The sequence below is a fragment of the Mobula hypostoma genome, chromosome 6 (assembly GCF_963921235.1).
Source record: "Mobula hypostoma chromosome 6, sMobHyp1.1, whole genome shotgun sequence".
NCBI lineage: Eukaryota > Metazoa > Chordata > Chondrichthyes > Myliobatiformes > Myliobatidae > Mobula > Mobula hypostoma.
Genome location: NC_086102.1, coordinates 175,187,027 through 175,202,086, shown reverse-complemented (window position 1 = coordinate 175,202,086; position 15,060 = coordinate 175,187,027). Strand labels below are relative to the sequence as shown.

At 41.1% G+C, this 15,060-nt stretch overlaps 1 protein-coding gene across 6 annotated transcripts in view; it reads right to left on the bottom strand.

Annotated features, from left to right (window-relative positions):
• c6h7orf57 (chromosome 6 C7orf57 homolog) overlaps nucleotides 1-15,060 on the bottom strand; it is a 72,655-nt gene that overhangs the window by 19,788 nt on the left and 37,807 nt on the right. For 5 of the 6 annotated variants that reach the window (XM_063050127.1, XM_063050130.1, XM_063050129.1 and 2 more), the window contains one exon: nucleotides 14,383-14,522. In XM_063050127.1, the coding sequence (XP_062906197.1) occupies nucleotides 14,383-14,522 (140 nt within the window). The remainder of the gene's footprint in view (nucleotides 1-14,382; nucleotides 14,523-15,060) is intronic. The other variant, XM_063050128.1, reaches the window with a different exon arrangement.

Sequence of the window (15,060 nt, the reverse complement as noted above, 5' to 3'; positions counted from 1 at the left end):
TAAGGAAAATTGACTCATTGTATGGGTGCATACCAATCCTACAACAGCATAATGACAAATGACTAGATAATTTCCTGCAGTTGTATTGCTTTAGGGACAGGTGTTATTCTGCACATATCCTCTGTAATTCTTAAAATGTTATATTTGAATTTTTTGTGTTTACCTGAGGTGACCTATGATTTTGAGAGCTTTCATTTATTTGCTCACAATATTTGGCAGCTTGATGTTTATTGTCTTGGCAGAGTAGATGTCAAATTACTTCAAAATTGGTTATTAATGGACCTCTGTGGTATAGATCATAACTGCCAATACAGTGGGAAAGGTATAATCACATACACATCATTGCCCATCCAACATATGCAGAGATTTCAGAAGAATGAGTGTTGAAACCTATTGAATGTTGAAAGGCCTCGATAGAATGGAGGTGAAGAAGGTGTTTCCTATGTTGGGAGAGTGTAGGACCAGAGTTCACAGGTGCCATCGAAAACATTGACAAATTTCTAAAGTTGTGCAGCGGAGAGTGTACTGACTGGTTGTATTGTGGTCTGGTATGGAAACATCAATGCCTTTAAATGGAAAAGCCTACAAAAAGTAGTGGATACAACTCAATCCATTCAGAGTAAAGCCTTCGCAACCATTGAACACATCTTTGAGGAGTGTTGCCACAAGAAACCAGCATCCATCATCAAGGAACCCACCATCCAGGCCATGCTCTCTTCTTGTTGCTGCCATAATAAAAGAGGTACAGGAGCCTCAGGACCCACACCACCAGGTTCAGGAAATAATTACCCTTCAACCATCAGGCCCTTGAACCAGAGGGAGTGATGTCACTCAACTTCACTCACCCCAACACTGAACTGTTCCTACAACCTATGGACGTTGTTGTTTCATATAGCAGGTGTTTTTCTCTTCACACTTCCAATTGGCTTTTGTCAAGCCACTCCTCCTTGATTCATGATGAAGTGCGGCCCAGCAGGGGCAGACGGGAGTCTGTCCATTCGGGAGCCAGGGTTGGATTAAACAGCATCTAGCATCTTCTCCACAGCCACTCCAACATGGGTGGCCCTGAGTTGGCATTGCCTGATGGAGTCTTTGAAGCACGCAAGCCTCCACATGACGTCAACATGTTGATGCAGGTGGTGGAGTACCTATGGACTTATTTTCAAGTGCTCTTCATCTCATGTTCTTGATACATACTGCTTGTTTATTTATAATTTTTTTAAAATTACAGCTTGTTGTCTTTTGCACACTGATCCTTTCTCCATCTTCTTGTGTGCATTTTTATCATTGACTCTATTGTGTTTCTTTGTATTTCCTATGAATGCCCACAAAAATGAATCTCAGGGTTATATATGGTAACATATAAGTACTTTGATAATATATTCAAAACTTTGAAATTAGTACCAAAGTCCATAAATCCCTTAAAGTAGGACAAATAGGGAAGGTGGTGAAGAAGGCACTCGGGATTCTGCCCTACTGAATATACAAGCATGAAGGTTATGATATAATTTTATAAAACTTAGGTTAGACAACATCTAAAATATTGTGTACATATCTGGCCACACCTAAGAGGACAGACTTAATTGTATTGGAGAGGGTCAGCAGAGATGAATAAGTATGTTAATAGGATTGAATGTTTTAGTTATGAGGAGAGACTGGATAGGCCGGATTTATTTACTTTAGAACAGAGGAAGCTAAGGCGGGGCGGGGGGGGGGGGGACCCAATTTGAGTTATACAAAATTATAAGGGGCATAGACAGAGAGGGCAGTGAGAAACATTTCCCCATAACAGAGACACAGAGACAACTAAAACAGGGTGAGGAGTAGAAAAATTAGAGGGCACATGAGAAAATCTTCTATCACTTTGAGAATGTGCACAGTTTGAGTATGGTTGAAATGCACTTCTGGGAAAAGTGGTGGAGGCAGTTACTCTCACAACACTTAAAAAATATATCTGGATAAGCAAATGTGTAGTATTGTTTGCACTTGGTGGAATTGGAACAGGTTAATCTAGATCATGGTCCACACATTCAATTCGTTGGTTTCCCACTTTTAGCTCTGATATTTCTAATAGCATATATTCTCATTTGTTATAGATTCAGAGGTTAGTGTACTATAACTGTGGATGTGGAAGCATTGGAAAGGGTACAGAGGAGATTTACAGGATGCTGCCTGGTTTAGAGAGTATGCATTATGATAAGAGATTAAGGGAGCTAAGGCTTTACTCTCTGGAGAGGAGGATGAGAGGAGACATGAAAGGTATTAAGAGGAATAGATAGAGTGGACAGCCAGCGCCTCTTCCCCAGGGCACCACTGCTTAATGCAAGAGGACATGGCTTTAAGGTAAGGGGTGGGAAGTTCAAGGGGGATATTAGAGGAAGGTTTTATACTCAGAGAGTGGTTGGTGCGTGGAATGCACTGCCTGAGTCAGTGGTGGAGGCAGATACACTAGTGAAATTTAAGAGACTACTAGACAGGTGTATGGAGGAATTTAAGGTGGGGGGGTTATATGGGAGGCAGGGTTTAAGGGTCGGCACAACATTGTGGGCTGAAGGGCCTGTACTGTGCTGTACTGTTGTATGTTCTATGTTAACTAAGCTTAGGCCAAAACCTTCAAATTTTTTTTTTCCTTCTGCTCTTTCTTTATCACATACCCTCCAGGAAGCATATTCACTCACTGATTTTTCTTACGTGTACTTTTCACACTCAAACTATAAAAGCTGATAAAACATGTTCTTTTTTTCTGCACACTCTCAATCCAGGACCACAGGAACTACCCTTCAGCCATACAGCAAAGTGACAGTAAACTGATAATGGCAGTGAATTAATAGGAATGCTGCAAAAAGGAGAAAATGATCACTTGCCAAAATTATGCATGTCTCCTGAACAAAAATATTTGCTCAGCATTTTTTTCATGTACACTGTTCCATTATTAAAAAGCACCTACTGGGCATGAACTATTAATACAAACAAACATGGTTATGCAATTTACATGGAAGTAAATTGCCTGTTTCAATGAAAAGAGAATCAGCTGCACTTAAAAGTACATGCCTCAATGTTCACCAACAATTGAAGAAGCCCACCTGTGATCTTCATTCCTGAGCCTATCAAAATACTGTATATAGTCAGCAACTATAAAAGGCATCACTGAGAACCTCCTCCCATCGCCATCTAATATTGCAATGCTGTTCATATATTTCTGTTGGAGCACTGTAAACAATCCCACTTCTTTTGCTGCAGATGCAGTTTATCCTTTAACTTCTCTGAATCTTTCAGTTTTCAGTCACTTCCTTAGTTTTGAGAAGTGTTCTAATCAATATCATTCATATCATTGTTTGCGACCTGGGACATGTTCCCTTCTCTTTACCACCATCTGGGAGGAGGTACAGGAACATGAAGACCCACACTCAATGGTTCAGAAACAGCTTCTTCCCCTCTGCCAATGGATTTCTGACTGGTTCTATTTCCTCTGTAGTTTATAGTAATTTTATGTCTTTGCACTGTATTGCCACCACAAAACAACAAACTTCACATCATGTAACACAGTGATAATGAACTTGATTCTGATTCTGATTCCTCCTTGTCCTTCACAATCTATCTTTAACTTTGTGGTTGACCAAAGTATCCTCCTCCTCCTCAGATAACACTCCACCATCATCATATTCAGCTGCAACACACTTGGCTGGGTCCATTCTCGTCTCTCTAATTGTAGCCAGTGAATCACCAGGAGAAGATTACCTTACCAAGTCATTATCATCACTGCTATGTCCTCTAAGACTCCATCTTTTGACCTCTCCTACTATTTCACTTCCATGCTGCCTGGCAATATCACTGAAAAATACAGTGTGATTCCAAACATATCCTGGTATCTGGTGCTCCTATACAATCACCTCTTTTGACCCTGTATGCTATATCTAAATTGTCTGAATCTGACCGTGTAAATTATATATAAAAACTTCCAAAGTGGCTTTGGCTCTTCAAGCTTAGGTGAGGTCAGGCTTGGGTGAGGTAATTTGTCTTGAAAGTTGTTCTCCCTGTTCTTATTTGTTCATTTCTCATCTATCAGTGCATACAATAGTGAGAATGGTTAAAGGGGCGGTATTTTGTACTGCATGTGGGATGTGGTAAGTCTGGGAGACCGCCAGTCTCCCAGATAAACACATCTACTTCAGGTGTATCGTGCTACAGATCCTGAGGGAACTTATCAAGGAACTGGATGACCTTCGACTCACACAGGAGAGATGAGGAGGTGATAGACAGGGAGGTAGTCACGCCCAGGTTGCAGGAGACAGGTAACTGGGTGACTGTCAGGAGAAGGAGGGTAAACACACAGCTAGTGCAGAGTATACCTGTGGCCATTCCCCTCAATAATAAGCATATAATTTTAGATACTATTGAGGGGGACGACCCAATGGCCCACAAGTGACCAGGTCTCTGGGATTGTGGCTCAGAGAAGCAGAGAGGTGAAGAGGACTGCAGTGTTGATAGGAGTTTCTTTAGTCAGAGAAACAGAGACAAGCTGGATTGCTGCCTGTGCCACATGCCAGTGAGGGTAAGAGTAGGATGATTTTGCAGGAGGATCTGTGGCTGAGGAACTGGTGCAGGATGCAGGGCACAGGGGTTCTGATTTATGGAACATTGGGATCTCTTCTGGAGAAGGTGTGACCTATACAAAAGGGATGGGTTACACCTGAACCCAAGGGGGTCTAATATCTTTGCGGGCAGTTTGGCTAAAGTTGTTCAGGTGGGTTTAAACTAATTTGGCAGGAGGATGGGAACTGGAGTGATGGTGCTGAAGATGAGGTAGTTGGGTTACAAAAGGAGGCAATGTGTAGTGAAACTCCTAACAAGGAGAGGCTGATGAACTGAAAACTTCTTTACTCAAAGAGTGGTAGCTGCATGGAATGAGCTTCCAACAGAAGTGGTTGAGGCAGTTTCGATGTTGTTGTTTAAAGTTAAATTGGATAGATATATGGACAGGAAAGGAATGGAGGGTTATGGGCTGAGTGTAGGTCGGTGGGACTGGGTGAGAGTAAGAGTTCGGTACGGACTAGAAGGGCCGAGATGGCCTGTTTCCGTGCAGCAATGGTTATATGGTTATATGATGATAGGGCAATTTTACAGTCGACAGGATGAGTTGCAATGTAAAAGGCAGACAAAATCGAAAAGGGTGAATACAGGACTAAAGGTGATAAATCTGAATGTGTGCAGTACAGTATATGGAATAAGATCAATGAACTTGCAGCATAGTTACAGATTGACAAATATGATGTTGTAGGCATCACTAAATCATGGCTGAAAGAAGATTATATCTGACAGCTTAATGTTCAAGGACAGACATTGTAACAAAAGGACAAGCAGGAAGGCAGAAGGGGTGGTGTGGTTCTGTCGGTAAAAAATGAAATTAAATCATTAGAAAGAGGTGGCATAGGGTCAGAGGGTGTTGAATCATTGTGGATAGAGCTAAGGAACTGCAAGGGTAAAAAGACCCTGATGGAAGTTACATATTGACCCCCAAATAGTAGTAAGGATGTGGTCTACAAGTTACAACGAGAGACAGAAAATGCATGCCAAAAAGACAATGTTGTAATAGTCATGGGATATTCCAATATCAAGGTTCAAAGGTTCAAAGTACATTTATTTTCAAAGTATGTATATGTTATACAACCTTGAGATTTGTCTCCTAACAGGCGGCTGTGAAACAACGAAACCCCAAAAAAAAAACTGATTATATGAAAAAAGACTAACACCCAATGTGCAGAGAATAAAAAAACGCACAAATAAAAAAATAAAATAAGCCATAAAAAGAGGCCATCGAACACCCAGTGTGCACTGAGAAACAATTATCATGCAAACAGTAACCACAAGCAAAAGTTGCAGAAGTTCTCCAGCACCATCTTAAACCAGAAGCTTGTAGGTAAATTGGGAAAATCAGTTTGGTGCAGGATTCTAAGAGGGGAAATTTCTAGAATGCCTCCGAGAAGGCTTTTTTGAGCAACTCATGGTTGAACTCACTAGCGGATCAGCTATTCTGGATTGGGTGTTGTGCAATAAACCAGAATTGATTCGAGAGGTTAAGGTAAAAGAACCCTTAGAGGCAAGTGATCACAATATGATCAAATTCACCCTGAAATTTGAGAAGGAGAAGTCAGATATATACAGATATATTACAGCAGAGTAAAGGGAATTACAGAGGCTTGAGAGAGGAGTTGGCCAGAGTTGATTGGAAAAGAACATTGGCAGGGATGACAGCAGAGCAGCAATAGCTGCAATTTCTGGAAGCAATTCGGAGGGCACAGGATATATACATCCCAAAGAGAAAGAAGTATTCTAAAGGCAAGATGACACAACCATGGTTAATAAGGGAAGTCAAAGCCAACATAAAAGCCAAAGCGAGGGCATATAACAGAACAAAAATTAGTGGGAAGTCAGAGGATTGGGAAGGTTTCAAATACCAATAGAAGGCAACTAAAATAAGCAATTTTAAGAACATAAAGATGGAATATGAAAGTAAGCTAGCCAATAATATTAAAGAAGATACCAAAGTTTTTTCAGATACATGAAGTGCAAAGAGAAGCGAAAGTACATATTGGACCGCTGGAAAACGATGCTGGAGGAGTATAATGGGGGGACAAGGAAATAGCGGATGAACTGAGTAAGTATTTTGCATCAGTCTTCACTACGGAAGACACTAGCAGTATGGTGAGAGTTCATATTGGACCATTGGAAAATGATGCTGGTGAGGTAGTAATGGGGGACAAAGAAATGGCAGATGAACTTAATGGGTACGTTGCGTCAGTTTTTGCTATGGAAGACAGTAGCAGTGTGCCAGAGGTCCATGAGTGTCAGGGAGCAGGAGTAATGGTCATTGCTATTTCAAAGGAAAAAGTGCTGGGCAATCTGAAAGGTTTTAAGGTGGATAAGTCACCTGGACAAGATGGACTACATCCCAGAGTCCTGAGAGAGGTTACTGAAGAAATAATGGATGCATTGGTCATGGTCTTTCAAGAATCACTTTATTCTGGCATGGTCCCAGAGGACTGGAAGATTGTAAATGTGACTCCACTCTTTAAGAAGGGACAGAGGCAAAAGAATGGAAATTATAGGCCAGTTAGCCTAACCTCAGTGATTGGGAAAGTATTGGAGTCTATTAATAAGAGTGAGATTTCGGGGTACTTGGAGGCTAATGATGAAATAAGTCAAAGTCAGCATGGTTTCTGTAAAGGGAAATCTTGCCTGACAAATCTGTTCGAGTTCTTCGAGGAAGTAACAAGCAGGGTGGACAAAGGAGAGGCAGAGGATGTCATTTACTTGGATTTTCAAAAGGTCTTTGACAAGATGCCACATATGAGGCTACTTAACAAGATAAAATCCTATGACGTTACAGGAAAGATACTAGCATGGATTGAGAAATGGCTGACAGGCAGGAGGCATGGACTGGGAATAATGGGGGCTTTCTCTGGTTGGCTGCCAGTGACTACTGGTGTTCCTCAGGGGTCACTATTGGGGCTGCTACTTTTCACATTGTTTGTCAATGATTTGGTTCATGGAATTGATGGCTTTGTGGCAAAGTTTGCAGATGATACGAAGATAGGTAGAGAGGTAGATAGTGCTGAGGAAGCAATACAATTGCAGCAGGATTTAGACAAATTGGAAAAATGGGCAAAAAAGTGGCAGATGGAATACAGTGTTGGCAAATGTCTAATAATGCATTTTGGTAAAAGGAACAATAGTTCAAACTATTATCTAAATGGGGAGAGGGTTCAAACATTAGAGGTACAGAGAAACTTAGGAATCCTTGTGCAAGATTCCCAGAAGGTTAATTTACAGGTTGAGTCTGTGGTAAAGAAGGCCAAAGCAATGTTGGCATTTATTTCAAAGGGAATAGAATATAAAAACAAGGAGATAATGCTGAGGCTTCATAAGACACCAGTGAGATCACACTTGGAGTAATATCAACAGTTTTGGGCCCTATATCTCAGAAAGGATTTATAGTCATAGGAGAGAGTTCGGAGGAGGTTCACAAGCCTGAATCTGGGAATGAAGGGGTTAACATATGAGGAGCATTTGGCAACTTTGGGCCTGTACTTACTGGAATTTAGAAGAATGTGGGGGCGGGGGGGTGGGGGTGCGGTGGGATCTCATTGAAACCTACCGAATGTTGAAAGGACTAGACAGGGTGGACGTGGAGAATATATTTCCTGTGGCGGGGATTCCCAGAACTAGAGGGCACAGGTAAAAAATTGAGGGGTGACCTTTTAGAACAGAGGTAAGGAAGTATTTTTTTAGCCAGAGAGTAGTAAATCTGTGGAATACTCTGACACAGACTGGGGTGGTGGCTTTGTCCATGGGTATACTTAAGGCAGAAGTTGTTAATTTCCTGATTGGTCAGGGAATCAAAGGATATGGCAAGAAGGCGTGTGTCTGGGGTTGATTGGGATCTGGGATGAAATGGTGCAGCACACTCAATGAGCTGAATGGCCTAATTCTGCTCCTCTGTCTTATGGTCTTATGGCATTCATTGACACAGACAGCTGTGGAGGCCAAGTCCTTATGTTTATTTAAGGCAGAGGGTGATAGATTCTTGATTGGACAGGCGGTGAAGGGATACGGGGTAAAGGAGATTGGCCTAATTCTGCTCCTATATCTTATGGTCTTCTTAATTATAATGAATGCAATAGTTATTGTCTTTTGTCCCTTTTACTAACTGTTCACTAGCCAACAACTCTCCTCTTCTTTTCTGGCAAATATCTGGAATTAAACAGGAACATTCATCACTAGTTATGGATTTCACCTCCATGCCATCAGTAGAACCTCCCACTTGCATGTGGCAATATCACTTCACTTTACTTAACATATGTGATGCTGAAATATCAATTAGATTTGATGTCTCTAGCTTTGACTATTTTGGCACATTCCTGGTTGATTTCAATCCCTGAACACCGCTCCTAAACAGCCATCTTATCACTTCACATCATATTCTATTCTCTGTAAATGTGGAGACATCCAAAATTCCGGTAGTCTGATGTTTTATTTTCCAGATTAATACTTGATAACTAGATTTCCAAACTCAGATCTATGGCTCATAACATGATTATTCTTCCAACATCATAATGTGTGCACTGCAAGTATAACATAGAATATGTGACCATATAATATCATTCTCTTCTTTTCCTTGCAAGATAAACTATCATTTTTTTCTTTGTTGAAAACAAAAGGTATTTAAAACTTTGTTTTACTTCGATGATCTGTTATAATTCATTTTGAATATTTTTGCTACAAAAAAAATCTACTCCTGATTTTATTAAAGCAGAAAAATAGTACGCATTCATTTTGATGACTGTAGGCATTCTGTCTATGATTGGTTGGTGCGTTAACCATATAACCATATAACAATTACAGCACAGAAACAGGCCATCTCGATCCTTCTAGTCCATGCCGACCTCTTACTCTCACAATTTTTGAATTGTTGAGAATTTGCATTCTTGATACAAATTTAGTTATTTTTATTGCTGCATAAATTTCACTTATTGACTGATAATACTCACCACTGGTACTGTTGCCAATACTTCCTGTTCTATCAGCTCTGTTGCAGATCAGAGATTTGATTTCTTCTCTTCTGTTGACCATGATATGCATTCTCGGGCATCAGGTTCATTTCTGACTTAAGCCTGGTTCTACTTGTTCATAATTGAATGTTGACATAGACTGCTGGTCCTCGGGTGATGATTTAGCATGGAGGTTGTACTATTTTAGTGTTAGCCTTCTTTTATATGTACCCTTATTGTTATCCTTACTTCTTCTTGGTCTTCTGCTATTTTGTGTAATATTGATTTTATTATAAATTGTATATATAAGTAAGTAATTAAGTTGACATAAATATTCTGATAACTGTCAGAGCCAGTTACTCCTTGTACATGTTTAATTGCAATACCTAGTATGCTCTCAAACACTTTAGCTTCCATGTCACAATTGTGGTTTTGATTCTTTTGTTTTGGTCTTTCACATTTGTAATCCCAGCTTTTCTGTATGTTCTGACTTTCAATTTGCACTTCTTTGCCAAATGGATGAGATTGCTGCATAATCTGCAATCTGATCAGTAAGCAGGATGTGGTTTTCTTCATTGTGACTTCATCTAATTATCCACATCTTTTGCACAATCGTCTTTTAGTCTGATAAAACTTTTCTTCTAGTCTGATCAAAATCAAAATTTCTGGCAAGTCTGGGCATTCTGAACCTTATTAACTTTTCTCCATCTCCTGAAATCTGTATTTACTGGTTATATTACTATGCTGTCTATTAAAAGCCTCACTTGTTTTCAGTTTCATGCTTCAAGTTCAAGTTCAGTTTATTGCCATTCAACCATACAACATGTATACCGCCAAACTAAACAAACCTCCAGAACAAGGTGCACAACAGAGTACATGTAACTCATATACATAACACTAAGTAATATTACCACAAATAAATTAAGAAATAAGAAAGTGCATTTATGACATGTTAAAAAGTAAGCAGTATAACACTACTGCTACTTCATATGTGATGTGACCTGGGTGGTGGCGGGAGTTCAGTAGTCTGGGAGAAGAAGCTGTTTCCTATCCTAACAGTTCTTGTCTTAATGCTACGGTTATCTCCTGTTTGATGGTAGGGGATAAAAGAGATTGTTGGATGGATGGGCGGGATCATTGACAATGCCAAGGGCCCTTCGTGCGTAGCACTCCTGAAAAATATCTCTGATGGGTGGAAGAGAAACCCCAATAACCCTCTCAGCCATCCTCACAATCTTTTGTAGGGACCTGCAGTCAGATTCCTTGCCATTCCCGAACAAGAGAGCAATGCAGCTGGTCAAGACATTATCAATGGTGCAAAGATTGGTTAGAATTGGGTGGGGGGAGGCTTCACACGTCTCAATCTCTTCAGGAAGTGGAGATGCTGCTGTGTCATCATGGCAACCAATCAGGAGGGAAATGGAGATTCATCACCTGAGATGCAAAGTAAAGATCCTGAACAAACAATTCAAAAACAGTTCACCTGACAAAAAAGAAGATGTCAAAGATCTAACCAGCAAACTGCGGGAACAGTTGCACAAGCTCAGGAGGGTGGAGCAGCTGCGAAAGTGAAGAAGGAAGAAAGAAAGAAGAGAGCGCAGTTTGTTAAAAACACATTCAGGTTTGCCTGGGCCCTGGGCTCTTCACAGTCAGCAAAACTCTGGCACCCTAACCAGGTCAAAACAGGAGGTGGAAGAATTTCTGCGGGATTCAGGGACTAGAATTCAATCCAAAAGTCCCCCAACCAAGAATCCTAGCAACTGAAATGAATGTGGCAGAGCCCACGTGACATGAGGTCCAGGATATCATCAAGAAAAGAAAGTCATCTGCTGTCCCAGGACCAAGTGGTGTTCCCTACAAGGTTTATAAGGAATGCCCAAAACTCCTCCAGAGATTGTGGAAGATAATGAGGAAGATTTGGACCAAAGGCTCTTTCCCACCATGCTGGAAAAGGCTGAAAGATCTTGGGAATCTCCCAAGGAAGAAGATTCCTCCACAATCACCCAGTTTAGGGTGGAGTGCAAGATATTCTTGGTCCTTGTGAGAAGGCTGACATCTTACTTAGTGGAGAACCACTATATCAACACATCCATCCAGAAAGGTGGCATTCTGGGCTTTACTGGGTGCCGTGAACACACCTCAATAATCAGCCAATTCATCTGCGAGGCCAGGCAGAAGAATGGTGATCATCTGGTTAGACCTAGCCAACGCCTATGGATCAATTCCACCCGTCCTGGACCACTACCAGATCACCAGCTACCTAGGAGAATTCAAACAAGGCTTCAATCTTGCCCACATTACAACCAGGTGGCAAGACCTCCAAAAAGGGATTCCAACCAGCTGTACCATTTCCCCCAACTTATTTGTCATGGGTATGAACCTCCTCATATCAGCAGCAGCAGACGTAACCTGAGGGTCAGCGTTGGAGCCCAACTTCCGACAACCTGCAATACGGAGGTTCATGGATGACATCACAGTAACCACTGTAACCCATGTCCAAGCAAGATGGGTATTGGAAACCCTGGACAACATAGTTACCTGGGCTAAGATGACCTTCAAGCCCAGGAGTCCAAATGCATGGTGATCAAAAAGGGAAAGGCTACTAGCAAGTTCAGTCTTCAAGTACAGGGGAAAGTCATTCCATCCTATAGAGGACAACACAGTAAAGTGTCTTGGAAAGTAGTTTAATGCAGCAATGATGGACAGCACCAACATCACCAACACTGTAAAGCAGACTGAAGAGTGGCTGAAGAAGATTGACAGAACTAGACTCCCTGGTAAACTTAAGACATAGCTGTACCAACATGGTCTTCTATCAAGACTGCTCTGGCTTTTCACAGTGTACAAGTTCCCCATGGCCACTGTAAAAGGATTGAGAGGAAGGTCAACAAGCATCTGCGAAGGTGGCTGGGGATCTCCCCAAGTTTGTCTTCAGTGGAACTCTACACAAGATCAGGCCAGCTACAGCTTCCATTATCATCGATAGTGGAGGAGTTCAAGGTGGCAAAGTGTAGAGTTGTGTTAACACTGAGGGGCTCTGGCCAATAAGCCAAGCAGGAGTCACAGCAAGATTGGGCCAAAAGTGGGCTTCCAACTTGGTCAGAGACCAGGCAGTGAGCTCCCTGCAATTGAGAGACATCATTGGCAACCCATGCCTGGGACGGCAAGGTCTTGGCTCTGCACACTTCCAACAATGGGGGAGTACAAAGGCAAGAGATAGGCATGACCTTGTCCAGGCAGTGGTATGGAACCATGAGGATGCACACATACTGTCAGGATGCAAAACAGCTTTAACACAAGGATGATATAGGTGGCGCCATGACAAGGTCCTGCTGACACACTGGAGTGGGAGATGTGTAAAAAGAGACCATCTGGCAGAGAGACAAACAGGGCAGTCTCTTTCATCAAGGAGAGGGCCATGCCAGTCATATCAGAGGGGTCTAAATGTGGTGCAAACTGCCAAATCATGGGAGATGAGGGCCAATGTGGGGAGGAAGCTGGAGTTCCCGGAGGTGATGCAAACCACACTTCGACCAGACATCATACTGTGATCTACCAAAGATAAGAAAATCATCCTGGTGGACCTCACAGTACCGTGGGAGAAGGATGCGAGGAGGATCATGAGAGGAAGGCCCTGAAGTACCAGTCCTTGGTCCAGGAGTGCAGATTGCTGTAGAGGGTTCCCGGCAAGGTTGGCATAGAAGTTGCTGTCTGTGTTGGGCCTTGATGAACTAATCAGCTTGCAGGATGGGAGAGAAATCAGAAAGAGCCTCTTGCTGGATATGGAGCAGGTGAGCAGAGTTGAGCTGGAAGTCAGGAGCCGATGGGTAGTGACTTAGTCACCACTGCTGATCTGCCAAATGGAGAGTGTAGTGGTTAAGAGTCGAAACACTCTCTGAAGGTTGGGCACCACCTGGCACCATCTGCTCCTGGCCAAAGTTTATGGTTACCTCATCAGGTAACTGAAGAGAGCACTCCGGTGTATGATGCAAGTATTACAATGTTTCTGTGATACATAGGAACATTTCTGTTATATTAAAAATATATAAAGGAAAGGTCTCGTAATGATGGTGAGTTGCAGATATTTAAGAACAATAGTGTTATTTAAATCTTTTGACCCTTCCAAGCAAATTTCCTGTATTCTAGTAATTATTCAAATCAGGAGGATAATTTATTGCTAACTGGGCTCTAAGCTTATATCATACAAGTTATTTGTTTTTTTTTGCCAGAATTATAAACTTATTGAAATGCTAGGGGTGGTATATAAAGAAAATGCTAATTCTGATACAACTGATATTATTATGAAGAGTAAATTACTATTGGTGATATCAATGGAAAATGCATTTAAAATATGCTTACTTGATGTAGAAACTTGTTTTGCTGAGTTTCCCATTCTCTAGCCCAAAGCAAAATTCTGTCATTAACAACGATTTCCTTTATCTCCTTTGCTGATTTCAGAGGAGGATAGGATTCTTGTAGGATAATATTGTCGTATTGTCTTTTCGGACATCTGGTAGTGTTATGAAACAGGTATATAGTGCATCACAGTACTAAATTCCAGCTAAGGTTTTTGGAGGTTTACCTGTGTTCGATACATATCTTTGGAAGTACAAAGTGTATTTGGCCTCTTAAAATTCAATACAACATTTCATATAGAAGGAGTCTCACATATTCCCTCCAAACTTGAACATGTAAAGGAGCTCCAGATTTCACCAAAATGTTGCCATTGATCTGAGCCTAGATTTTTCCAGGAAGAAGGAGGTAATATCCATTTTTTAAAAATTATACTTCCTATTTGGTATCTTTCTATTCAGTAATAATTTGTAGCATTTACCTTGTTCGGTTGACCGGCATAGCAAGATGCACCATTTGCTGATTGGTTTCAGTATCTAATGTCATGGCCCCCATCTGAAGCTGGGCTGGTGTATTTCTCTCCTGCTGCCTTCTAATGCCAACTTCAGGAGACCCTGACTGCTGAAAATGTTACACCAGAGAAAAATTTCATGAGAAGTTTTGGAATTGATTTTAATATTCTCATTATATAGGGATCTATAGATGTTAACAACTCTTTCAGATTAAAAATAGCCTATCTCATCTTTAAAACTTAATCTACTGTATCTTTAGTTTTTACTCTTTCTTCTCCATGTATTATTTTCACTGAAGTGGTTGGGCAGGAGACTGTAGTCTTATGTGGATGAAGCTAACCAGCCAATGACGTCTGCTAGAAGACGGACAATATCCCAAAATAACCGACTTTCATCCACGACCTGTGTGAAGTGTTTAAACTATTTTGAAAAATCAATAGGAGCATGGAAAGTAAGTGCTTGCTTTAAATTCCTTTCCTGAAACAGGTTCTCTATTTCACCTGAATTGTTAAAGATAAAGTGTAGTTAGTTTGAAAACTAAATGCAGATAAAACAATTAACTACTTGCAGGGAATTACTGTGATACTACAGTGAACTTTAGTGATACTAGAGTTATAGTTGAAATTATAACAATCACAGAGGCATCC